At 44.4% G+C, this 26559-nt stretch overlaps 1 protein-coding gene across 14 annotated transcripts in view; it reads right to left on the bottom strand.

Annotated features, from left to right (window-relative positions):
• Positions 1-1631: 1631 nt before the first annotated feature.
• DOCK7 (dedicator of cytokinesis 7) overlaps positions 1632-26559 on the bottom strand; it is a 95849-nt gene continuing 70921 nt past the window's right edge. For 4 of the 14 annotated variants that reach the window (XM_017805425.1, XM_017805422.1, XM_017805421.1 and 1 more), the window contains 22 exons: positions 25193-25362; positions 24238-24392; positions 23391-23573; positions 22785-22920; positions 21998-22094; positions 21553-21570; positions 19678-19774; positions 18728-18862; positions 17903-18055; positions 17235-17393; positions 16858-16958; positions 15693-15885; positions 15250-15393; positions 14164-14295; positions 13606-13620; positions 8591-8716; positions 7282-7371; positions 6143-6379; positions 5156-5299; positions 4231-4337; positions 3489-3656; positions 1632-2211 (listed from right to left, as the gene is read on the bottom strand). In XM_017805425.1, the coding sequence (XP_017660914.1) occupies positions 2169-2211; positions 3489-3656; positions 4231-4337; positions 5156-5299; positions 6143-6379; positions 7282-7371; positions 8591-8716; positions 13606-13620; positions 14164-14295; positions 15250-15393; positions 15693-15885; positions 16858-16958; positions 17235-17393; positions 17903-18055; positions 18728-18862; positions 19678-19774; positions 21553-21570; positions 21998-22094; positions 22785-22920; positions 23391-23573; positions 24238-24392; positions 25193-25362 (2803 nt within the window). In that variant the 3' untranslated portion in view covers positions 1632-2168. Of the gene's footprint in view, positions 2212-3488; positions 3657-4230; positions 4338-5155; positions 5300-6142; positions 6380-7281; positions 7372-8590; positions 8726-10678; positions 12107-13605; positions 13621-14163; positions 14296-15249; positions 15394-15692; positions 15886-16857; positions 16959-17234; positions 17394-17902; positions 18056-18727; positions 18863-19677; positions 19775-21552; positions 21571-21997; positions 22095-22784; positions 22921-23390; positions 23574-24237; positions 24393-25192; positions 25363-26238; positions 26332-26559 lie in introns of those variants that run through there. The other 10 variants (XM_017805428.1, XM_017805423.1, XM_017805419.1 and 7 more) reach the window with 6 other exon arrangements.

A 26559-nucleotide genomic window follows, 5' to 3' on the forward strand; every position in this document is an offset into this window, starting at 1 on the left:
TTGCATCATAATAAATAATTTCAGAGTCTAAACCAAGATATAGCTACATCAAAAAAATAAGTGATCTTACCTTTCAAGGCCAGCCCCATCCTATTACAGAATGCAATTTTTTAAGGTTTGCTGAATTTCAGCCTGCAAATGAAAGTTTATTTTTCCACACCTGACCCAAGAATTATCTTTTTCATTCAACTTCAGGATCAGGAGTGTTTCCAAGGAAACAAAATGCCATTATATACAACAAAATAGAATGTGAGGAAGACCCAGCTGTCTTCCATCATAGCATAAAGTGTGGGAGAAGATTCTTTGTGGCAGCTGAACAGAAAGATGCTGAATGAAAAGCACTCCTCTGGCACAGGGAGAAGGGAGCAGGGGGTGGGGTTTTTTTGAGATTTACTTGAGCACCACTTGCCCCCCTCCTGAACTCACCACTTGCTGCAGTAACTCATGTCCTGGAGTAGGACTGCTGTAAATTAAAGTTTCACTCTTTCATGCTTATTTGGACTTGTTCCCCCTTTTTCACTGTGTAAATATTTTCAATGCCTCTTCCTGTAGATGTCTTGCAAAGCCACTCCCTCCTCCCTTAATATTTTCCATTATGAGAGTCTCTGACTCTTATAATGCTTCCACAGCCTTGTCAACACTCTTGGGCTTTAAATATCCCTTAAAGGGTCAGAGTTGGAGTTTTTCTTTAGGCAGGTGCTCCTGTGTTACATCCTGTGACACAACTAGTTCAGGATTATTCATGTTCCAGGGAAATGGTCAGAGATGGACACACTTAACACTCCCAAAATCGGAGAAGCTGTTGGAATAAAAGCCTGAGAGAAGGAGGGAAAATCAGCAGAACTGTACCTTCCCAACACACCCCTTGGCCACAGCACTTCCAACAACCTGAAATAAGTATCAAGGACAACACAGACCCCACCTAAACCCTCACTGCTGCTGCAGGAAGATGGGCACTTCGTGTATAAACCGTCTACTTTTATATATATATATATATATAAAGTATGTTTATCAAATTCACTTTTTGTGTGTATTCACGTATATAGATGCATATGTAGGTATTTATATAGAGAGAATAAGCTTGTGTTCAATCACATACCACCTCTTCCAAGGGACTTTGTTCAACATAGAGAAGAAAAATATAAAGGACCAGATTTAGGCGTTGGGTACTCAGCTCCAAATCTGCTGCTTCCTCCAAGTGCTGTGTTAGACCCCAAAATCACTGCTGTAAAACATGTTTTCTTTACATTATTAACAATGCAAAGAATGCTTTCTATGTACACTTTTAACTGTGATATCATTTTATGTTCTTTTTTCCCCATGAAATTAGGTTTTAAATTAAGAAAGGGACACAAAAAGCAGTTTAGTTGCATGGACACTGCTAATTCCAAGTGATGAGGAGATGTTTGTACTTCCCAGCTGGTGGAAATGACCATGTACACACAGAAATCAAGCTGGAACTCCACCTCACGGTACTGGAGGAGGTGAAGTGGTACCAACATGTGCCTCCATCCAGCCTTCTGCTGGCTACAGATGGAATTATTTTTCTTTGCAGCAAAGTTACCAAAGAAAAAGGATTGGGATAATAAAAAATCACCACTTGGTTAATAAGTGTTGCCGTAAGACTTACCTTTCTCTGAACCTTTTCCCCAGGGATGGTGAGCTCTGAAGTCCAATGCACAGGGAATTAAAGTGTAAACATTCACATATTTAATAGTACCATCAAAATAACCATCATCACTACATTAAAAACTTCCAAAATGCATTTGCGTATGGTCCTAATATAAATTAAATATAGGAACTAAAAGTAAATAAATTTAACATTAGGTAATGCTATAAATAAAGGTAAATGCGTTTAGTGTACCTTTGAGTCATAAAAATGCCTTAAAAAACAGGTAAGTTTACAGCTCATCACCAATACTCTGGATACCACTGCCATGATTTTTTTTTTTCCAAACATTGTTAAGTCTACATTTGACAATTCATAATGATTTTTGGCCACTGAACACTTTGATGGAGGAAGAGGTGTGAGGGATGTCCAGGATGAAGTCCAAGTTTTATTTCACAATAAAACTTCTTTGATTCCCAGCGCTGATAACAAGGCTCTTTTTCTTTTCAAAACCTTAATTTTTAAGTGCTTTTTTTTTTTATTTTGGTTTTTAACTCGTTTAGATTTCCATTTTGCGAAGGCTCATCCTGCTGAAGGAGTCTCTGAGGGAGAGAAAATACAATGATGAGCTCAGATTTTCCACGGTGAAATAAGCCTCATCAGATGAATGACTCTGTACTTGACTTCCAGTATTTTCTACAAAAATTAACTCCACTGGCATGAACTCATTGCTTTTCCAGTGAATTGTGTTTGGGTTTGGATGTGGTACCATCCAACCACCCAGAAAACTGACAGAAAGTTTAATTCATGTGTACACAAGGGAAGCAGCACAAACCACCTGCCCTACTGAAATCTTATTTAAGTCTTTCAAATACAGATATAAGTGCAATTTTTCAGGAATACATGGCGTTGGACTAGATGATCTTTGTGGGTCCTTTCCAACTCATGATATTCTATAATTCTCAGGATATTCTATATCACACCTGTATTAGGTTCCCCGCACAGGCTGAATTTCACAAGATTAGATAATAATTACCAAGCCAAAAGTGCTTCTGAAGTTCCCAGCTGGGTAGGGAGGGAAGCACTGGTATTCCCACCATTCCCAGCCAGTGAAAACTGCCTCCAGAGGGCAGCTGAGATAATAGTGCATGATCTGGGGAGAGATTAAAACATCCCAAACCTGGACAGGGAGCGAAGGCCACCTTTTTGATACGGGCTTTGACCTGCTTTATCCATGACCTGCCTCATCCTCTGATCTGCCCAGGGAGGTTGTGGATTCCCCATCCCTGGAAGTGTTCAAGGCCAGGCTGGATGGAGCTTGGAGGAATCTGGAATAGTGGAAGGTGTCCCTGCCCATGGCAGGGGGTGGAACTGGATGAGCTTTAAGGTTCCTTCCAACCCAAACCCCTCTATGATCCTCTGATTCCCTGTGGGGGTTTTATGTTCTGTCTCACTGCAGACAAACAAAAAGCCCAGATTTCCCCTTCCCGGCCTTCCAGCATGGAAGACACCAATTATTTTTCCACCCTGCCTGCCCCTGGAGCGCCTCATCCCAGTTTCACTAGGAATAAACCAGTGTCAAAGTCCTGCCACAGTGAGGATGGTTTTGCATCTAAGAAGAATGGGATGTGGGATGGAAACAAAAAAAAGAACTGTCACAGCCAAAGAACAAAAGGAACATTGCAAACACCGCCTGCCACAGCTGCTGGGAAGGGGATGTGCTCTCAGGTAGGACAGGAGGGGACAGAGATGGACTCAACCAAAAGAGCTACAACTGAAACCAAACAGATGCTGCAGGTTCACTGGGAATATCAGACACCCCAATCCCTGGTTTTCCACTCTCCTTATCCCTTCTGAGAGAGGAAAATGAAACACCCACCTGTGGCACGTGACTGGCAGCACTGCCTTGTACAGCTGGGGGATCTTCCTGTTTATGAGGGGCTGCAGGGCCTCCTTTAGCCGGTGGTAATTCCGCTCCAGCTCCCGCTGATATTCCTTCTGGTCTGGCCCGATCAGGCTCTTGTTCTTGCGCAGAGCGTCTTCACACCTGGGAAACAAACCCTGTGAAACCTGGGCGTGGCTAAAAGGACCTGTTTGTTGCTGATTTGTTAATCTAATAGTACAAAAAAATCCATTCTGTTCCTCTGGGATGACATAAAATCCTTTTTTATCTTGGCTTTTGGGTGACATACACAGCTAAACCTCCTGGTGTCCATGGGGGAAGGAGAGGGTGTCATATTTCCAATTTCCATTTCAGAGTGACAACTCCTTTTTTATTGTAATTTACTCTCTAGTTATGTTTATCCTCTCTGAGGAGAAACGAAAAGCTGATCTTCACAAAGCCACTTCCAATTCCAGAGGATTTAAAGATGGATAGAATCAGGGAATATTAATAAGTAGCAGACTGGGATGTTCATCAGGAACTCCTCTGCTTGCTTGTAATTTAATTAAAGGGTATGAAAGGAACTGTATCAGCAATGCCATTTATTCTGCATTGCCACTGGATCTATTTGCTCAGAACATTTTTATTCCACTTTTTTTTTTTTTAAATTTCTGGGTGCTTGTAAAAATGCTGTACTGAGTCTGCAGTTTGCAGGTGGTTTGGGAAGCACATTCTGTACCTTTTTGTGAAGTCTTTGAAACAGAGCCGGAGTTTGTTGTGATGTCTGAAGAGCTTTGGATCGTTGGGTATTTCAGACAAGAAAACTTGTGCAACTTCTAATGGTCCCTGTAGGAGCAGAAGTAAAAAAGTGAGTTTCTCAGAACTGTTTGTTGTATCCAATCACAGGAGAAAGCTCATACACATAGAAACATCCATAAAACACAACATTTCCTTACAGAAAAGCATCTTGAAGACCTGCAGCTGGTAAATCTGGCATAAACCACCAAACATCATGACAACTGAATCTCTTTTAGGCCTTTTCTGTTCTAAATAAAACCCTGCTTTTGGAAAACAGTGTGAGAAACTGCACAGATTCTACACTTGTTTTCCTTTATAAGGACTCCTGACAAAGTTTGCTCAACTCACAACTAAGGCAAAGTTTAAACAATACAGATGGAACCCTGGAAGTGTTTGCCAGCACTGCAAACTCAACCCAGAACTCGGAATTCCAGCTGGTTTTTTTCCAGTTTGTGCATTGTGCTTTACTCATATTCCCTCAGTTTTATCTCAGTTTTTCTCTGCTCACTCATTAGTTTTGCTTTCCATTTTGTTCGAAACCCACAACAGGACACAAAACTGCTTTCACCCACCAGAGGCTGGCTAACTGAAGAGAAAGCAATAAAACAAGGAGGAGGAGAAGCAGGCAAAAATAAATGTAAGTGCAAGGACGGAGCAGGTAACTGAGTGAAAGATGTCTCTTTCAGGACTTCTACTCACGTGGCAAAGTCACTGAGACCAGCTGTTCTAGACCTACCAGTGACCTTAAACACATCCCATAGAGTGAATGGGGAAAAAATTCCAAGGTAATTCAGAAATAAGGCACATGCAAGGCACAGAGTGATATGTACCATCCCAGAGTGTCCAGCTTGAACAGCGATCCTCACCTGATTCACTGTGGTACCTACTGATCCCTGCAGCACCATCTGCAGCATCTTTGGATCTGCAGGGTCTTGGTGGGTGGCAAAAGCCAATTCCTGTGTTTTCTTCTGCATGTCCTCAATGGCAACTTCAATGGGCGTCAAAATGATCTGAGGAAGTGGCCAGAACAGAAGATGTGGGTTATGGCTGAGACTGGCAACCAGGCACAGACCTTCAGAAACACCCAGGGCACAGTGGGGCGGCACTACAAGTGGGGGAGGACAGCGACAGGACTGACAGTCAGAGCAGATGCAATGCAGAAACAGATCATCTCAGTCTTGGTTTAGCAACATCAAGACCAAGTTTGATTTTTAAATGTGTTTCTGGGTACTCAAGAGTTCTCTGAGACTCTTCTAAGTGGCACTCACGTCCCTTTGGGTCACTGCAGCCAGCAGTTAAAGCATTGCCAGTCCCTAGGTATCGTTCATTGTGTCCCAGTGATCACATCTGATCCTGTCCACCCTTGGAAAATTAACTAAGCCATGGATAAATCTCTCTACAAAGCATCAGGGCCCCACTGGTTTAGGGTTGTTGGGGCCATGCAGGTGAGCTGCAACACAGAGCAAAGGACACGTTGATCAAGCAAAACGGAAGGGAGCATCCTGCATTATCACAGATTCATAGAATGGTTTTCCCACATAAAGGGAACTTAAAGCCCATCTCATTCCACCCCCTGCCATGGACAGGGACACCTTCCACTAGACCATGTTGGTCCCAGCCCTGTCCAACCTGGCCTACAAAGCTCACCAAGGGCCCCTGCATGAACCAGCTGCTGTGGGCTAGGGGTGGCAGGGCAGATACATCACTAAATCAGTCTGGACTTAGTTTAGGTTGAACAGGAGCAGGGAGAAGTTCCTTCTTATAAGCTCGAGATGAAGGTGTCTCCCGCACCGCACAGCCTGGTGCAGCACTCCCCTTCAAACACCAGAATTCCCCAGTGGCACCAGCCTCACCTCCTCCTTGTGGATGACGTTGATCCTGGTTTTGATGTAGGGGAAGGCGTGGGACGTGGTGAGGATGGTCTTGCGCTTGAACTGCTCGTGCAGGTCGCCGTGGGCGCGGCCGTCCAGCGTGAAGGGGGTGCAGTACATGAAGCGCCGCAGGTTGTAGTTCTTGTCGAAGTACGTGATCCTGTCCTTCATCTCGTACGTGTCGAAGTAGGGCTCCACGTAGGTGATCTGGATGTAGGCCTGAGGGAGGAGCATGGCTCAGGGCAGGCACACAGCACAGCTGCACTCTGCGTTTAGCACTGCAATACCCCAGCTGGATCTCTGTCCTCCCAAAGCCACCATGGGAAAAAACAGGACTAGTTTTTTTTGCCTTTACTCAGGAAAATCACACTCACACTGACATGACTGGGGTGCTGGGAGCTGCCCAGCATTTTGTGGACTGGATAAAGCACAGCTCAATGCCCTTCTCCTCTTATGCCCTTCACATCACAGAATCTTAGATGGGTTTGGGTAGGGAGGGACCTTAAAGCTTATCTTGTTCTATCCCCCTGCCATGGGGGACACCTTCCACTAGACTGGGTTGCTCCAACCTGGCCTTGAACACTTCCAGGGATGGAGCAGCCACAGCTTTTCTAGGCAACCTGTGCCAGGGTCTCACCACCCTCACTGGGAAGAATTTTTTCCTGATCTCTAATCTAAACCTTTCCTTGCAGGTAACACCCTGTCCTGAGCCACAGTCTTGCTTCCCAGGCATGCTCCTGTTCTTTCAGCTACACTTAAAGGACATGGCACAAGGATGACAAAATGCTGCAGCTGCACAAAAGCCAGAGGCCAGTGAATGGCAAAGTCCCTCCTTCCCTCTACTCAGCAGAGAGCAGAGAAAGGCAAACACAGCCCAGGCCTCTGCTGGCCTTTCATCTCCTCCCTTCCCACCAACCACTATCAGGGCAGGGAAAGGAATGGTTAATTGTGCATCCCTCTGCTGGAATTATTTTCCCAAACTTTTATCCCAAGCAGTCACAAAACACTAAGAATGTGGATTTTGTGGCCTACTTGGTGAAATTGAGGGCAGGATTTCTCCCACTTCGTTTGCACACATTCAGGACCTGTTCAACTTCTAAACCTGCGCTTTGTGTTCTTACCTTGTTAGGATCAAGTTTACATTTGTCCACAGGGTTTGAGTCTTTAATCACTTCCAGCACATCTTCCCCAAACCGTTCTCCATAAAATCCCTACGACCAAGAGCAAATGAATTGAAATCAAACATCAAATGCATCCCCGAGCGATGGGGGTTGGAGGGACAAAGGCACATTCAGGGGAGGGGAAGCTCCACATGCCTCCGACAGAAGCTGTGCCGGGGCTGAATGTGATCTGCTGAAACTGGGAGAATTCCATCAGTCACATTCCAGGGGCCACGGGAAAAAACAAGCCCTGGAAGGCAGAAGAACTCGGGAGCCTTCCAATGGTGCCTGGTTCTGAACAAGGCATTTGGGTTTGTTGTGTGTCTGTGAGCTCAACGGGACACGGGTCAGTTCGGGGAATCCCGGAGCGTGGCATAGCTGGGCTGGGTGAAAGGCCAGGCTCTGAACTCAGCTTTGTGAGCTTAAACCTCACCAACGCTGCTGCCTTCAGCACAACGTGACAGAGCTCAACTGCTGGGAGCAACAACATGACATCGGATTTGTTCCAGCAAATAAACCAGGCCAGGTCTGCCCTCTGGGTCCAGAGGAATGAGGAATGAGGACAAGGAACATGGCACAGCTTGGAGCCAGGCTGCTCAACACCCTTCCTCTCCCACTGGGGATGGCCTCACACATGCACACAGGAGGGAACAGTCATGGGAACAGGCTCTGACCCATGTCAGTGTCTGAGCAAAGGTTAGTTGGCACAAAACCAGGCCAGATCAAACACGAGATGATCCCTGGGTGGTACCTGCAGCTGCACCCAAGCCACAGTCAGATTAACTACAGTAGCCTTTGTGTGTCACGGCTGAAACAAACTTCGGACCTGTGATGTCCCACCTCAGGGGCTTGGAAATTGAGACACCTTAGAGGATTCAATCTCCACAAGGAGAGAAACATGATGTGAAGGCAATAAAATGACAGAAAATGCTATATAATCTGAAAGTCAGATCACAAAAGGCATCTCAGCCTCTTTCCAAGCCTATTTCATCCCATTCATACTGAGTTGCTGAACATATGCAAACATATGATAATATGATGCACTACAAAGTCTGGGAGGATCATATCAGGTCTGCAGCTCTTGTGCAGGAATTCCTGTGGAATTCTTCTCACTTTACTCCTCCTGCAGAGGTGGCACCGGCAGGAGAACAGGGGACACCACACCCATCTCTGGGCCATTGCACAGGGCCATGCACACTGCTTTGCCAAGGGACTGTTCCTATTAAACAGCTGATGGAAACCAGTTAAACTGCCAGTTAAATCATCTCACCTCAAGCCGATGGGAAATTTCAGCCAACTTGGTTATTGCGGGTTCCTTGTAAACAAACTCTTGCTCATCCAGGTCTCCAAACTTAGTTCCATAAAAACCAACTCGGAAGTAGGTGCCAAACATCCTCTTTCCATCCTAGACATGAAGAAACAAGAGGTTATTTCAGGGTGGAGACACACACACCCTCAAGCACAGCTGCAGGCAGGCTCCTGAATTTATGCCAAATAAAAAAGAAATTAAAAAAACAAGGGAAAAAATTAGAAAGAAAGAAGGGAAAGAAAAAACACACCTGAAAATCAGCATGGATGCACTTAGCAGCAAACACCGCAATGAAATTATAAACTAACATGGAATTACATGGATCAGTTATGACCATTAGCCCAACCCTGCAATGACTTCTCCCAGCCCAGGAGGAGCCTGGAGGTGTCCCCATGGAATCATGGCCCTTAAAGCTCATCCAGTTCCACTCCCTGCCGTGGACAAGGACACCTTCCACTATCCCAGGTTGCTCCAAGCCCCATCCAACCTGCCCTTGGACACTTCCAGTGATAGGGCAGCCACAGCTTCTCTGGGCAACCTTTGCCAAGGCCTCACTCCCCTCACAGGGAATAATTTCTTCCCAATATCCCATCTAAACCTAATCTCTTTCAGTTCAAGAAGTGTCAGATGTCTCTGCGGAGCAGCCAAAGGCAAGTCCCTTCATTGGGATGATTATTCCAGGTTCTCCAAACCCTGTGGAGACACCCTGAGCCTGTAGGCACAGGAAAGTCCAGCTGGTGCCATCCTGCCAGGGAGGACACTGCACACAGACCCGCTGGAAAACACCCAGTACCAATTACCCCCATAATCCACTCTCCAGTAATTGCAGGATTGGGCTGAAGCCAATGTCCAGTTCACTCACACACACACACACAAGTGCTTTTTAACCAGCATTTCAACTGGGAGGTGTTACACTCTCCTCTAGTAACTACTGTCTAGGAGAGAGGGCCAAAGTCACTCCTGGTGAAAGCAGATGCAATCCTATGTCATGTACCTGCTTCCACGTGAGCCAGTGGTGAATTTGGCCCTGAAACGCAACAGAAGTAGAGAAACAAGAAAGATTTTTGCTGGAAAGAAAAATACACCCTTGCTTTTGTTAAAAAAACTCAGTGCATGCACAAACCAGGAATGCCTTTCAGCAAGAAACTCTAAAATGTTCACCTTTACTCTCGTGAGAAAGTGTGATGCAGTTTAGAATGCTCAGTGTTCCTGATCTGGGAGAGATTTGGGCTTTAAACAGCCCTTACAGGTGTCCTGGCTGCTGGGTACTGTTTGATTTGAGTATTTTGCTATGGCAAAACTGATCTCTTGAGGTGATGGTGAATATGATCTATGGAAGGCAAAGAGGATAGATAAGCCAAACTAAAATAAAAAAACCCTCAGGTAAACTCCTGAAGCCACCTGGGATAAACAGCAGCCCTCATCCCAAAAAAACACCACCTGGCTCTGCCCAGGCTCCCTGGACCCCTGCTCTAGCCCATCCCTCCTGCAGAGAGGGGTTCTTATCCAGCCCCACCTGCCAATGCAGACTTGCAGGGTTTCATACACACCCCAGGATCCCAGGAGCACCTCCCAGGGTGTGAACTCCTGCTGCAAAGCTGTTGCTGTTTTATTGGAAGTGGCAGCTGGCAACATCTAGTTGCTATTTCCCTGGACTCCCTGCCTTTGTCCAGCGTCCATCCTTCTGGACCCACGAGCAGCCTACTGAACCCTTTTTACTCATCAGTGTCTTTTCAAAGCCACAGTTTTGGATAATTTTATCCACACTTAAATTCCTCAACACCCAGCATTTCGAGCTTCCTGGACTATCTATTTTCGTCCATCTCAATGTTGCAGGCAGAGGGGCTGTGATTCCAGGGCTCCTTTGTCAAAGTAATTTCCAAGGTAGCACCTGCTGGAAGGTGTCCCTGTTCATGGCAGGAGGTTGAAACTAAATGGTTTTAAAGGTCCTTTCCATCCCAAACCATTCCGTGATTCCATGTCTGCCTGAGGGGAACTGCCATATGAAACAGCTCCCCAAACCTTACACAAGGCTTGGATGTGCTCCTCATGGAAGTTGGTGGGGATCCTGCCCCAAACCATGGGCATAGGGTGATGGAGGACACACTGCTCCTCTAATTCATGAGCTTTTTCCTACTTGGCAAGTGCTTATCAGGGCATGAAGCATTTGCAGAACCTGGTCCCTACAAGTATCTGCCACATGGACACCTGCCCAGGCAGCTCCTTGTTCCAGGCAGCTGCACTGGCTTTTCCTGGTAAATCCAGGTGCTCAACTCAGTTATGAGGATCCCAGGGAGAAGAACCAGCAGTGAAGAGCACTGTTACCCCCTGATGTGACTCATGTTGGGAATCTGTGCCTGCAAACAAATTCCTTTGGGGAGCAAACACATACAGACCACTCCATACCTCCCATGGACACTCAGAAGCTGCCAGTTCCCTGAGATCAGGAGAGCTCAGTTCCATCCTGGCACTGGGAATAGGGGATGGCTCTGCACTGGGATCTTTGATACTTATCCAAAACCAAAGTCTTTCCAGCCACAGCAGTGAAAACTAAACAAATAATAATACTCCCTGGCTTTGCTTCCGACAAGAGCTAAAAATGCAGATATGAGGGAGGAATTATTAAAAGCATTGTATCTCCTATTATTTTATCAAAAATAATAGGACTTCGGGAGGAGAGGAGAATGAAGGTGAACACTGAATAGCCATCACACAACTGGCAGAGCAGATAACAGCCACCATGACTTATGAAGGTTCATGATTTGTTATTATGCATGGTAAATACCTTTCCAAATTGCTGGGAATAAAGTTTTAGGGTTATCTCTTGCACAAACACAAAAAGCTTTGCCAACAAGATTTAAAAAAAATCAGATGCAAGAATGATCATCTGCTTTCTTCACTGAGACCAAGACTGCAGCAGCTGCCTGAAGGGTGTAGGAATAAAAGTAACTCCTTCAAAATGCAGAATCCAATCATCTTTACCAAACCCAGCAGTTATTTCCTTCCTCAATTTTAAGTCAAGGTCCTCTGCAGTGTTGCCAACTACTACGAGTCTTCCAATATTGGTTTTTTTGAAATTATTAGCTCCTGTTATTCAATGGCAACCTCCCCCTGCATACCTTTAAAAGCACTTCTAAATTCTCATGAAAAGACTTTTCCTAACTTTTCTAACTGGAAAGTATTAATTGAAAATTATAATTATAAATAATGAAAAGAATTAATTCAACATTTACTCAATGAACAAACACACAAACCCCACCACTTGGTGTGTTTAAGGAGAGCTCAGAAATGCTTTGGTGACAGACTTGGGATATTTTAATTCCTGTAGTTGGCAACACTACTGTCCTTGTGACACGAGGGGGTCCTGCTGTTGGCATAGCTCTTTGGTAAAATGAAATTGGGGTTTCCACAGTGTAAAACAAAAAACAAAAAGGGGGGGAGGGAAGAGAAAGGGGAAAAAAATTCCACAAGTAGGAACTTACCACAACAGACAATAGTAAGAGTGGGGAGGAGGGTCAGCAACCAGGGCAATAGAGGAGAAAACAGAAAGTATTTAATTAGGGAAATTCCAAAAAACAAACAAGCAGCAAATTGGCAGCAAATAAATTTTAAAATAAAAAAAAAAATAAAAGGCGAGCATCAATTAAAATATTTAAAATAAGGAAAAAGGGCAAAACATGCAACAAACCTGAAAGCTACAAAGCACAAAGGTCAGAAAAAGTGTGGCAATGAAGGAGCACGATGACAGAGAAGAACTGAAACCACAGGTGTCTTTTACCATGCAGTAAAACATGACCAAGTGATGTTAGAATCATAACCAATGGCAGGAGTTTCTCCAGGGGTCGATTTAGGGGCAGACTAATAAAATAGATGCTCACAGGCCTCCACTTTTATTGGCTATTGAACATATTTCCATCATTTACACACCTACAACAGGTACTCTGGGCTGCTGTGCTGCCTCGTCTGCTGGGACCTTTCATGGGAATAAGGAAATGATTTACAGGGCCAGCCCTTAAGTGTCAGGGTTTATTTTTAATTTCATTTTTTCTAGGCTGGAATTAAAGCTGACATTCAGACATTATCAGCCCAAATTATTTATGTCCCACATCAAAGACCTGTGGTCTCAGCCCCAGTTCACTCAGTGTGGGCTTTAATGCTCTCCTGTGGTGCAAACCTGCAGTGAGATGGCCTAAAATGAGTTGCCTGATTTACAGAAAAGCAGAGCTAAACTGGAAAGATGAAGCCTAAGCAAATATCATCATATTCACAGAACATTTTAAATGCCTTCTGAGACTTCTCCATGGTCATGTACCCACTGTGTCACTGGGGCTGGAGTCAAACTGGTTCCGCAGATAAAACCAACTGCTTTGTCTATTTCTAACCCAAAAATGTGGTTCTCGTGGTGTATTGTCATTGAAATGTGAGCAAACAGCCCCTGCAAAAATGAAGGCAGCAAAACTGACCCCAGTTAACACAACTGAGCTATTTGGCTGCCAGATAAACCACCACATAACAAACTGATTAGTCTTAGGTGAACAGAACAAAGCAGTTTCTCCTCTGAGAAAAGATCTGCACCTGCAGGAAACCAGGTTTGTGTCTTGGTACCTCTGAGCATTATTGCTTAAATCGACCCCTGTGGGTGGGGTGAAAACATGGTATGAAGGGATGATATTCTGTGTCAATGCTGATGGAAAGAAATATAAACAAATTATAAAAACAAACTAGTGATGATACAGTGGCTCATTCACCAAAGAACCTCATTAGTGGAATACGTCAGCATCCATGCACTACCTACAGCTGCTTATGAAGAATTTCCTACTACAACCACAGTTTATTGGTATTTCTTTGGTTAATGAATTGTTTTAACAGCAGACAGCAACAGAAATACCCACAACTAGCACATGTGGGCAAGCGTTGGCGTGAGTCATCTGGAGAATCTATTAGTGTTCTTTACTAACTAAAATGGAGTTACCTACCTCCCAGCCAGTACTCTGTGTAATGAAAAGTAAAAAGGGCATGTCACAGAAACCAAAAAAAAGAATTTCAAAGGCCAAAACACGACCATCAAAGTAAGCACTATAAACCTGCAATGGTTCCAATTATTATAAGTCATGCATCCAAAGAAGGACACCCAGTCTCTCACCAAATGCCCCTAAGTTGGTGGGTTTTGCACCATCCCAGTTTAGAAAGGTTCCTTCAGTATTTATCTACCATATGAATAGACAAATAAAACCCCCAGGCTAAAGGCAAGACATGCAAAACATAGTTTAAAATAACTCTGAAAGGATAAACTGACAGATGACTGGAATTTTTAACTCTTGGATAGTTCTGAAGTTACAAAACTTGATTTGTGATGTTCTCTCATGTTAAATGTCCAGAGAGAAAAAATCCTGTCAGTGATCCTTGTATTTACCGTGGATCACCATTTGACAATTCTTGTGGAATCATGATTACAATGGTTTTTCATTTTACTCGCACTGAGCATTTGAGGTTTCCTGACAATTCATCCTGCAACTGAAAATTCAAACCATTACCTGGTGAACAATCTTGCTGAAAGCTTCCTGCAGTTTACCATGAATAGTAGATAACTTCTTGGCATCTCTGTTGGCTTCATGAATAGGAATAAGGACTTTGTAAACCTCATTAACTGCTTCATACATGCCAGCCTACAAAAATAAGGTCCATCAGATTGCTCCATCAATTCAACAGCCAGACTAATTCATACTACCAGCATTTAAATGATAAAACTGCAAAATGAAAAGGTGGCTTAGACACCACTGTGGTGTAATCAGCATCTTTTCTTAAAATATACCCAGATATGAATGGAATAAAATCCTAAGTTACCCTTGAAACCAAGAGCCTACTGCATTACACACTGCTACTATTAAATAGGATTATTAACATAACCAATCCTGGAATATTTTGGATGGATATAGGCACAAGAGCATAACAAGCTACATAGGATCCTAACCAAATCTATGGGAATTAAATCTGGAAGCTTAAGTGCACACTACAGCTCATTCTGTTCAGAGCATCTTCAACCTGTGTGACTTCTGCATCCATTTGTGCTGCTCCATTAGATGGGCTTTGGGAAGTTTCCTTAGGATCTCTCTCAGGGAGGGAATCCAGCCCATAGCAGACAATGCATTGAGTGGCTTAGCCAGACCACAGCAGGAATTCCAGGTCTTTGCCCTGGAGTTATTGCTGCTTGTACTTAAGCGCACTGAATGACACTCCATATTGTGCAGTGGTAAATAATTCACTCACTTTCCTTGGTTTCTGGACACACTACTCCCATTCACACTGCTCACACAAGGCTCTCATCCCACTCTTTCTGAAGAGAGGGAAAACGACTATGGTCTTTCTTCCTATTATGAATTTCCGAATGTGCTGAGAGAAGGGAAAGACACTGGGAAAATACCGAGGCCTCCTGGTCCCAGACCCCATCCTTTGCACAGAGGGCAAACCAGGCTGTCTTAAACAACTAAAACTCCTAATGCTCCATGCATATTAAGCATTTACAATAGAATTAAATACTCAGAGAGAAAACATTTTCCTTCATAATGCCCAGCAGTGTGAGCTTGTTGAAGAAGAGAGGTAAAGAAATTAAAGTCTTCTACCATGGAGAAAGATGCTGCAGCCTGTTCCAGCAATCCCACCAGACCAGCTTCTGTAAAATACTTCCCAGAACAGATTCCTTCTTCATCTGGTGATACAACATCATCGGAAACTGCTGACTCTTCCAAAACATTGGAAGATATGTTCTGAGGAGATATAATAGATAAAATACTTTTACTCAGTTTAAACAGCTTTCAATTTTTTGAAAGCCAGCTGATTTTTAGTCAAATCTTAGAACTTTTATAGACGCAGCTTTCCATTTTTATAGAGAATATACATAAAATATAGCTTTCTATTTTTATAGAGCAGCATATTATTCATGCAACAAAACTGAGTAAGCACAGTTCATGTAGGTTGGCACAGGAACACCTGGCACATGGAGATACTTTGTACCTCAGCAGCAGGTGACAAACTCCAGAAATCCATTACAGAGGGGAATTCCCACCTGAAATGTAACACAGCCTACAGGGAGGTATTTTCTGTCTTCCAGCATGCTGAGATATTCAGCCACCAGGGCTGCGGAGTGGACCAGGCACTGGGCAGACTCGGCGTGGTTGCTCCTCTCGGAATGTTTCCCAGCCATGTTCTGCAGCCAGGTCAGGCGCAGGTCGGGGGAGTTCTGGTAGCCCTTTGCAATCCTGACGGAAAAGAAAACCTCTGTGATTTCATTTACTTCCCTTTGAGCCAGCATGGTACCTCAGCACATTTTTTTCACGCAGTAACTAAGTTACTTCTGCTAAAATACCAACCACCCTCAGTGCTTCGCTCTTTAGAAATACATGAGGTAAGAAGCTATGTAGATGGAAGGTTACCCTAAACTGTAGATTTTTGAGGCAGTCAGTGGGGGGGGAGCAATTGGAGCCTGGATGATGCTGAAGCTCTTGACCAAAGCCCACATTTCACCTGGACACTGGTATTAAGCCAAAGGTGTGGCACAATCAGAGCAGACCTGCCTGGCTGCTTATGACAAAACCTCTGCTGACTTCTGAGAAGCCTTCAGGGCCATTTGTGCAGACAACATCATGAAAGTTGGTGATTGGGATCTTATTATGGTTCTGGAACATCTTTTGCATATAGAAACCATCATATGTACCACCAAAAAGTCTCCTGTCCTATTCCTCTCCTAGCAGGTCCTGGAAGATCCTCAAGATTTCCCTGATACAAGCAAGGAGAGTTGTCTTTACTCAGATGGAGGATGAGATTGTCAGGAATTTCTGGGGACTGGAAACTATTTTTATCCAAGATAAGCTACTTAAATACCAACCAAAACCCATCAACACCACATTCAAACACAACAGACAGGTTTGTGAGCACTGAGACCCAAAACTGCTCCAAAAACAATTCCTGTAAGAGCTCAAATGTGCAACACCTGAGCCCAAACCCAAACAACAAGTAGCTGTTTTGTTTTCAGGTAAAATATGAATCATGGTGATCAGTTTAAAACAGGACTAAATTCAAAGTAAAATAATTGCTAATAAAATAAAAGTAATCAAAGCTCACAGCAACACCAACACTTCACACCATGAATACAGGAGTGCAGTAGGTACTAAGGCTTGTTCAAACAGCATGTGGAGCACTGACATCTACTGTCCCTACAGTGCAAACTCTACCTGTACATCAGGTCAATCAGCATTTCTGGATCTTCCTGGTGCTCCTTCATTTTAACTGTGTCCGAGAGGATCATATGGAGGTTGAACACTAGATCCTGGACCTGTAAAAAATACACTGTTTTATTAAGTGGCAATGGGAATTGAGCTACACACTGTTCTGTGAGGACCACATTTACTCTGAATCTTTGTGTGTTTGCATTTTGTCAGAATTAATCAAAAGACCTGGGCTTTACGTACTTACACGATTAAAAAAAAACAAACAACAAAACCAAACCCTTCCTCAGGGAATGCATGCAAATTCCAGTTCTAGATGGAGGCCTAAGCATAGCCTGTTAATAAACTAGACGATAACACCTCTTGCAGTATATGTCTTTTACCTGGTCAGGAAATGTTGTCTCCCTAAGTTCCAGATCTTCTTCAGCATATGTCAAAATAGTCTTCAGGGAACGTCGCAAAAATTCTTCATTGAAGTTCTGGGATGTCCCCACCAGGGATGAGAGAGACATGGTCACCTGCATTTTCACTCTGGCAAAATTCTGCAACAGAGATATTGTTATTATTCCAGCAACCTGGAGACATTGCAGCATCAATGCTCTGGCCACGGTGCTCTCCTCCCGACAGAGGCCTGATACAGAAAACTCCAGTTTTGCAAAAAGGGTTGTTTCAGAGCACTGATTAAAATAAACCTCTGGTGCTGCCGACCTTCATAATCTGGTGACAGCATTATTTAGCTCCAGATAAAGGGTCTCCAACAAAAGATTTCGTTTTCTCTCCTGCATGCTCTCCTCTCACACACACTGAAGAGGATGATGTTCAACTCCCTCTCCTGTTGCAGCCTTGATTCCAGGCAGTTGCTTTCGCTTTGGTCTATCCTAAAAACTGGAGTCATTGTTACCTTGCTGCTATCCATCCCCTCACAGTCCCTGGGCCCAGAACCAAGGTGTTCTTCCCCCAGTTCTGCTACTCCCTGTGGGGGTCTGTAACCAAAGCCAGCAGCCCCCAGTCCCCTTATGTGCAATAACCCAGTGAAGTGCAGGATACTCACGTTCCCAATCTCGAAGTTCTGCCTCATCAGGAGGTACAGGGAGGCACTTGCGTGGGACCGGATGGTGCTGATGCTGCTGCTGCAGTGCCTCAGGAGCCTCAGGCACAGGTCTGCACATTGCTCTGTCTCCTCTTCAAACAGCAGCTCAGGGAACTGGGACACAGCACAACAGGTAATCAGAGCTTGGACAGCAGAAACAAGCACTCAGACACAAAGGCCAGGGCGATCCTCAGCGAGCACACACTGGAATTAGAGCAAGCCCTATGTCCTCTGTTTTGAGGGGAATAATGATAATTTGAATCACTTCACTTTACAGTAAGGCAAAGCAGACTGGCAGCACTGGAAGGCAACCCATTCTACCTCCCTCCCCAACTTGCTCCTATCTCTATGCCCTCAGACCGATATACATCACTTCCAGAAACTCAAGCTTAAAATTTTTCAGCTTTTACCAGCAGACCCACAAAGACCAGGACCTTGTTTTTATAGGCCCAGTAAAATAAATCCATTCTAAGTGAGATTTGTACAGCTTAAATCCCACTTGTGCCTTGTGATTCCTACTGACCAGGTGTCTCTGCCCACTCACCCAGCAGGAACCCAAAGCCCACTTGGGGTGTGTGATCTGTACCTTTGTGTGCAGATTAAACCCAAAAGGCATAAATTTTGATAATGAAAACCAATTTATCAAACCCCAGACCATGCTTCCTGAAAACCAATACTGCAAAAAATAATAACTGCTTGGTGATGTGACCCCCATGCAAAGGAAGGAACAGTCCCATCCTCCCTCAGTGCTGTCAGGATATATTACAGCATCCACAGGGAATTCACCTTTGAGACCAAAGCTCTCTGTGTGGCAAAGCAGTGTTGGAGGTAAAGTGCACTTTGGTTGCAGGCCATGCTGTGCAGGAGCACTTTCAGCACCCCACCAAGGATACTCTCTTTGGACTCCGTCACAGAAACAGTCTGAAAAGGGAAACCAAGATTTGCATGAGCAAAAATGAACCTCCTGTGTGTGTCTGTGTGTACGAGAGAGAGAAAATAGCTCTGAGTAAAAGCCCTTTGGCACGGAGAAATCGCCCATTTAGCCACATTCTGAACCAACCCTCAGGTAATGAACACCTGACCCGTGGATAAAGCTGATGGAATGATGACTCTTTCTAGCTGATGAGGCTCTGACCTTCAGGGACCTTACTGGACTAGAGGGAGAGGCCATAGCTGGATTATTCAGGCACAAGGTGCAATCCTTGGGATTCCTGGGCCTCTCTGCAGATCAGAGGTGGATTTGTAAAGTGTGCTCCTGGCTTACTCCCAGCCCATGCCCAGGTTTCATTTGTACAGAAAGGGGACAAAGCTGCCACATGTCCTCACTCACCTGTGCACACAGACCAAGTGGCCTGGAAGCTTTTCTGCACTGTGCAAAGGGAGTACAGATACAGAAGGCTGATCTAGAATCTCATGACTTGAGGCAGATTTAGGGCAGAATAGGGCAGGACTTGGAAAATTTCATAGTTCATTACTGACTTTTTGAATAACTATTTCCTACACTACAAAAAGGAAACAACTTTCAAAAAGACTGAAGAAAGGTATTGCAATGTAAAACCAGAGTGTTACAGGCTGGGATTAGGAGAGGCATTACCCCTTTCCTGCTGCAGTAGAGCAGTTGAACAGTTCTGACGGCTCTCAGACAGTGAAGAGCAGTAAGAAGGTTTCGTTTAATAAACTGCTGCCTGCCCAGGTATCACAATGTCATTACATCTCTATTCTCTAATCATCCTTACCTGTACAACTATCTCTAGTGTATCCAAAATTATCAGATTGGCTTCCGTTGCAAGATTTCCATCGATAAGTGCCTCATGTTCTATCTCTGCCCTTGATCTAATCAGAGGAAAGAAAGCAATAAAATTACTTTCTGATCAAGAAGTAGACATTAAATATTTTCCAGTCAAAAATGTTTTCTCGTGAGCAGGAAATTCCCAGTTATGATTTGTATATTTATTACTGGACAACACTATGAGGATATTTCAATGCACCCACTGAGAGGACAGGAAGAAAGACTCAGTTTTTTACATATATAGACTTACACAGGCTTTAACGTTCATCATGCTTGGAGAGCTCACACTGCTTTTTGACTTTGTCACTCTCCCAGGGACACAACAATGGTTAAAACCCAAGTCCCACTCAAGACTGGTTTAGTAGCATCGTTAGGCATGCGACAGCACAACCAGGAACAGAACATATGGCTTTAAGCTATAGGCTATGGACACAAGGTGGTGCTACACGAGCTAGTAAACTGCACTTACACTGGGTGCAGCACAGAGTGCAGACTGCCAGGGTGCAATCTTATCTGTTCAACCTACATTCCCTCTAATTCCTGAAGAATAATTTCCTCTCCACGGAAAAGGACACAGTTTTGCTGTTCCATGCCAGGCACTCACTTTCCTGGAAAGCCTTACGAAGTTCATACACCCACTCACACCTGTGGCTCCAGGAATTCAGCAGCAACACTTCATTCCAGTGGCACCAGCTGCACTGGGCAGAGATCCAGTTGTGTATTTAAAGAGCCCAGCTCTGGTCTGCCCTGCCACAGGTGCCATCTCTGACAGACTCGTGCCAGACCAAATCCCAGCAGGAGGGTGACCCATGGGAATGACAAAATCCAAGTAAAATACACAACTCAGAGAGTGGCAGCTGATTTGGCTCCCTGCCACACTCCGTTTCCTTCCTCTGGGAGCTGGATCACACACCCAGGATCTCCAGAGCAGGAAGGCTTGGGGCCTGGCCCTACACAGAATAATACCATCTGCATAAAATTACACCACCCGCACAATTCTTGGCAGGAAAAGTCTTGTTTATGAGGTTTCACAGGGCCAGGCTCTACCTATGTACACAAGACACACAGATCCACAGGAGGGGAGTGGGAAGGACCCAGGTCACAGCAAGCAAGGGTTAGAAAGCAGGTCTACAGAGTTATCTAAGCAGTTAATTTTGTGAGGTGAGATACCATCCTTTGACCATCAAAGTATTCCACAGCTGTTAAAACACGTAGGTGAGATCCTTCTGGGAAGGAGAGGGCTCAAATCCAGTGTCAGCAGTGAACTGATGAGTTCTGCAGGTCAAATTTTAATCAGGTGTAACTCTGCCCACAGCTCTGGAATTTGTATCTACATCACTTCATCAGAAGGCTGAAACACTCTGGTCATTTGGCTTTCCCAATGCCTCAACAGGACTGGAGCCTTTCTTTCTACTCTACGAAGAATCAATGTCTTCAAGGATAAAATTTGGCTCGATCTCCATCCGGGCTCTGAGGACCCCATTCCTCAGTTTCTTCAGAGCTTCACTTGGCCCGAGATTGCTTTCCTAGGATTAGGAACAATTCTTTTGCTGGGAGGATGGAGGCTGCAGGTTGCAATTTGAGGGAACAGAAAATGCGCACAGCGAAGCTCAACCACAACTCCTGAGCCCTCCAGATTGAACCACACCAAGAGAGGGAATTTTAAAGGAAACGGGTGTAATAAGCAAAAAGAGCTCATTCCAATCAGTTGCACACACACACTGAAAACTTCTGCCAAGCATCACAAACAATGCTGTGATGATTGAGTCTGCAGATGTACAAAATGGCAATTTATAAGAACTGCACACCAATGCTACAGTACCTGGCTGGTTTGTGGCTTCTAAAAGCACAGCACATGTGGAAAAACAATCAAAGTGATGGATTAGGACAGGAAAGGAAAGCGAGCTTTGAGAACTCCAGAATGTTCTTATGGAATAAAGGAAATATGACATGAGATATATATGCTATCTGTGAAAACTGTTAATGGTCTTCCCTCTAAACTACAGCTTAGGGCAGGGGTTTAAGACAGTAATGGATTGTATTAGTCTCTTTAAATCTCATTTTAAAGTCTAAGGAAGCAAGGGACAGTGGAAAAGCAAAGAGTTAGTGGGGCAGTGTTGGACTAAAAGCCATTTGCACACTGCCAGCCCTGTCCAACTGAGGGCCCAAACCTGCTCACACAAGGCTGCTGGCAGTGACCTTCTGTGGGGAGAGGGACCCTGTTCTCATAGGCACATGGTTAATGTAGAAGGATAAGGCAGAGTTACTTGTCAAGCTTTTCTGTGTTCTGCCGCCAGTGAGTCATATCCTTTCTCCATCTCAAATTCTCTTGACTTCCAAACGCGCTCCCAGAAGGACTTCTCTCTGCAGGGTAACACCAAAACCACAGCAGTCAGCTAATGCTCATTTTTGTTGCACAAATAGCAACTCCAGATTTGTTCACAAGGGGTAGGTGACAGCAAGCTATGACTCCTTAGAGCCTGAGGCTGTGGCACTCACCCACTTAGCCCATGATGACTGGCTCAAGTGTGGCAGAGCAGGAGAGAAAACTACAGTTCTGATTCTTGTCCTAACCCCTGGTCCACCCTTTGAATTTGAGTGTTCAGAAAAATTACTGGTTTTTACTAACAGTAAAAATCAGACGGTGCTTGTTACCCCAACTACCGGCTATTTCATGTCTCCTTAAGTTGGCAGAAATATCTAGGCATTTTCAGAACCAATGGAAGATCAGCAGTTTGTTTTCCACTCTGATCCTTCCACAGGACATACCAGAAGGGGGCTCTGGAAGATGCTACACTGGAGGAAGTTTGGGCAAGAACGTCCCATAAATGTGATCTCATGTACACAAAAGCAATCAAGTAACAAATAAATTGCTTGTAACTTAGGAAAAATGTAGATTTTGCAGACCCACTGAAGGATGCTGCAAACTGCAAACAGCTTTTCTAGGGGCCTTGCTGTCTGTATCCCAGACCACAGATGGGTGCAAGTAACTGATGGGGGTGGGAGTAGCAGTTTTTGGAAAAGGGGGATGGCACAGAGGACTTCTTTACTCACCTAGCTGTCCTCTGCTTCTTCGGACCATCTCCTGCCTTGCCCCTATGCTTCCCAAAATAGCTTCTTCAAGTTTGGCTCTCATGTCTTTTGACTTCTTAAACGTCAGACTATTCATTCTTTCAAATACTTTCTTGCCCTGCAAGTTTCAAACGAGACTATGAAGGAAGATTCTTTCAATTTGGGATATTTTCTAAGAATTAACCACTCAAAATATCTTTCCTGTCTAAAGACACGCAGCAAGAAAGGAATACAGGTTTAGCTGGTAAGTAGATAAACTACCCAGAGTCCAGCATTGCTACAGAAAACTCTCTTCGCAAAGTGACCAGGAGCTATCCCCTTTCCCTGCAGCAATTCCCAGATAAGTGTCAAGCAGCACAAACTGCTTTAGAAGTGAAACAAGACACAGACACTCACATGGCTGAGAAGTAAACATGGAAAAAGGCTCGAGGTTGCACAGAGACGTGCCTAGCCTTGGGATTCCAAATACAGGAAATACTTTGGGGAGCGCAGGAAATGCCTTTCTGCAGTCGTGTAAAGGGTGGGAGAGTAAAGGTCCTGGGCAGGCCCCAGAAGGACCTTCAGAAGGTTCAAACAATGCAGCAGTACCTTGTATTCAAAGCAGGACACGCAGAGATAGAGCAGATCCAGCAGGCGGTTCAGCTGCAGCACTGACAGGTCTGTGAACCATTTCTGCAGGACACTTTCATCCGCGTTCTTGAGCACCCACAGGAGGCAGATCAGGAGGCTGCGGCTGGACTCCGTCGAGAAGGTGGAATGCTGCCTGCCACTCTACAGCACACAGGTCAGGACAGTGGATTTCACACCCAAACACTTCAATCATCAACTAATATGAATTTCTTCCCTCAAGATGCCCTTAATAACCTGCAGGTTAAGAGTTAAGCTGCGAGGCTCCATTACTTATCTCATGCATCTGTCAGTGTCTCACTTTGAGTGCACATAAATCCCACAAAACCAGGATCCTGATACCCAAGTAAAGGGAGGAGAAGGGAGAAATGGAAGGGCCTGCCTGCTACCAGCATCGGGATTTCCTCCCTGTGCAGAGAACAGGGAAAATGGCCCATTTGTGTCTTCAGCCAGGCAGAATTAGATGTGGTAGGAGTTTGTACTTAGGACTTAGAGCTCATAATGACCATTGCAATTCACAGAGCTTTTATCAGACTGTTTCAGAACAAGACAATCTTTATCAGAAAAGAAAAGTCTTCCATTTTCTGAGGTTTGTTGGTTTTTATTCCTGCTTGGCATTTTCTTATACCCTCTCTGAGACAGACACAGCAGCACGCAAACGTGCTTTGTTCCTCATCTCTCACCCTCTGCCTCCCCATGTAACACCCACCTGCAAACTGATACGTGCCCCTACAGAACCTGCACATGTAAATATTTGCTTGTTGAGACAGATTTGTGGGTTAAGGAATAGGGACAGATGGATTTGTACCGATGAGGGGAGTAGGAAACTGCTGGGCCGGGTGAGCTGGGGGACGGATGTCCCTGCGATGGCCATGGCCACTGTCTGGCTGATCATGCTGCCACCCTCGCTTTCGTACTCGTCCACGGCGACACAGCTTGGCCTCCCCCGCTGGTTGTGACTCTCTGCAGAGAAAGATGGGCCTTCAGTCTACACCCAGATCCAAAGTTTCTCCCCACAGCCTCCCTCCTCAGCGCTGGTCTTGTTGAACTGGAAATGCAAACTGAAAATCATCCCACTCAAGGGGTCCTGCAATAAACAGGACTATTATCTGAGGGCATGAAAGCAAAGAAAACCCTACACAGTCTTGGTATCTAGAACCCTTCTGAAAACACACCTTTTGTCCCTTTCAGTACTTCACTCCAAATCCTTTCCTGCAGCTTGGTTGTGTCAATAAGCTCAAAGGATGTAGAGGACAACTCCAAATCCCAAACTATTCCAGATTGGACTCCCTGCCCTAATTTGAAATGACCCACCTCTACTGTTCCTCATGACACTTTGCAAAGCAAAGTTTGAAACAAACTGCTGATAAAATACACACTAAGATGAAGAAGAGGAACTCTGCTTATCCTTTGGAATTGTTATGAGAATTGGACAGTACGTGGGATGACTTTTTAAGCAGGTCAGAGACATGGAGGGAGGTTTGCTATGAGTATACGGTAGCCAGCCAGGCATAAAACAAAATGCACTGCTGGTTTTTCTCTTCATGTAAGCAGGTGGGCAAATGCAACTTTTGAATGTTAGCAGTCATTGAAGACACATTTTGCAAGTGCATTTTAGGAAATGGATGTGAAAACATGTCAAAGTGAGAATTCAGAAGCAATCTCGTTGAAAAGTAAAGGAGTTTGTAGTTCAGTTTTAGAACCCAAACACTCAAGCCTTGTGAGCAGATGAACAGATACTCAAAGCAAAGGATGTAAAATACCTGTAAAGTCATAGAGCTGAGGCACTGTTTCCATGATCACTCCAATCAGAGGTAGATACAGCATTGCCACCCGGGCCTTTACCTGCGGGTCAGCGTACCGGGGATCCGAGTCGTGACTGGACAGCAAATTGTGTACCATATTGATGACTTTCTTATGCAATCCAAATAAACTGTTAAAAGAGAGTTGGGTCATGGAGATTAGTTAATATCTTTAAAGCAATCTATATTTTGTAACTAAGGGGCTTCAAAAAGGAAAAAACCCTGGTTTTTATTTTTAACTTCATGTGAACTGCCACTACATGTGTTTTTTGCTCTCCCCCATATTTTACAGATGTCTGTCTGGCTTTTCACTGCGCCATATAAAATAGACAAAAATATCTTATGGAATGCATACCCAATATAACATGAACACTCTCATATTTTCCATAAAAAAACAAAGCCCCAGCTACTGCTATGCTGAAGCATCAAGTCTACTAAAGACCATCAGGAGAACTTAGGGAATATGGAAAACAGGGAGAGAGACTTGAGAGGACAGTGGGTTTAGTAAAACTATTTGTTGTGTTTTTTAGTTTCTACTTAACACCATTTAAAGAAAGACAAATCCTCCTAAACCAGAACATAGCCTTAATCAAATGATCAGGAAGTTTCTGCTTCAGCTCCCTGACCCCCCATGCAATTATAGAACCAAAACAGTAGGCTACAGCTTCATAATTCTGAACAAAAAGTGTCAAAGAAAAGAAGGGGTAGAAGGAAAAACAGCAAAAAACGGCCTTCTTCTTTATTCAGATGCAAACACTGGCAGGGCCCAAGCACCAGCCAGCCCCTTCTGCAGGGGGTATGTGACCCTGCTCGGTGTTTGTGGCTTCAAAACACAAAAACTCCCCTGAATCTCTCAAGGACTCGCTCTGCTCCTTTCAATCCCCTCAGCCATCACACAGAGCAAAACTCTCTCAGAGCAAACAGCAAGTTATCTCTATAGCTATTTGCTTCTGTAGGCAAACCAGGCCAAGAAGACACTTTACCCCATGCATGAAGCAGCCAAGGAAGCTCGAACATTAGGCATTAGCAAAACATAAGCTGCAGTGTTCAGACCTGAGGTATTAAAACAAGTGCTGAATTTCAGGCAGTATCCACTTTACCTGAAAAGTAGAGTTGAGTTCTGGTTAAAAAAAGAGGCTTTGACTGGATTATTGTGGGTTTAAAGTGACTCCAAGACACCAGTACAACTTGGGAGGACATGAGCTATTGGAGCTGCACGTCTTCCCTGTGGCTTTTAATTAAGCCATAATGAGATCCTACAACTGCTTGTTTGTGTAATTCATGAGACCCTTAACAACTAGGAAGGAAACGCTTATTTAAGTGACTGC

The sequence above is a fragment of the Lepidothrix coronata genome, unplaced genomic scaffold (genome assembly GCF_001604755.1).
Source record: "Lepidothrix coronata isolate B3197 unplaced genomic scaffold, Lepidothrix_coronata-1.0 Scaffold12, whole genome shotgun sequence".
NCBI lineage: Eukaryota > Metazoa > Chordata > Aves > Passeriformes > Pipridae > Lepidothrix > Lepidothrix coronata.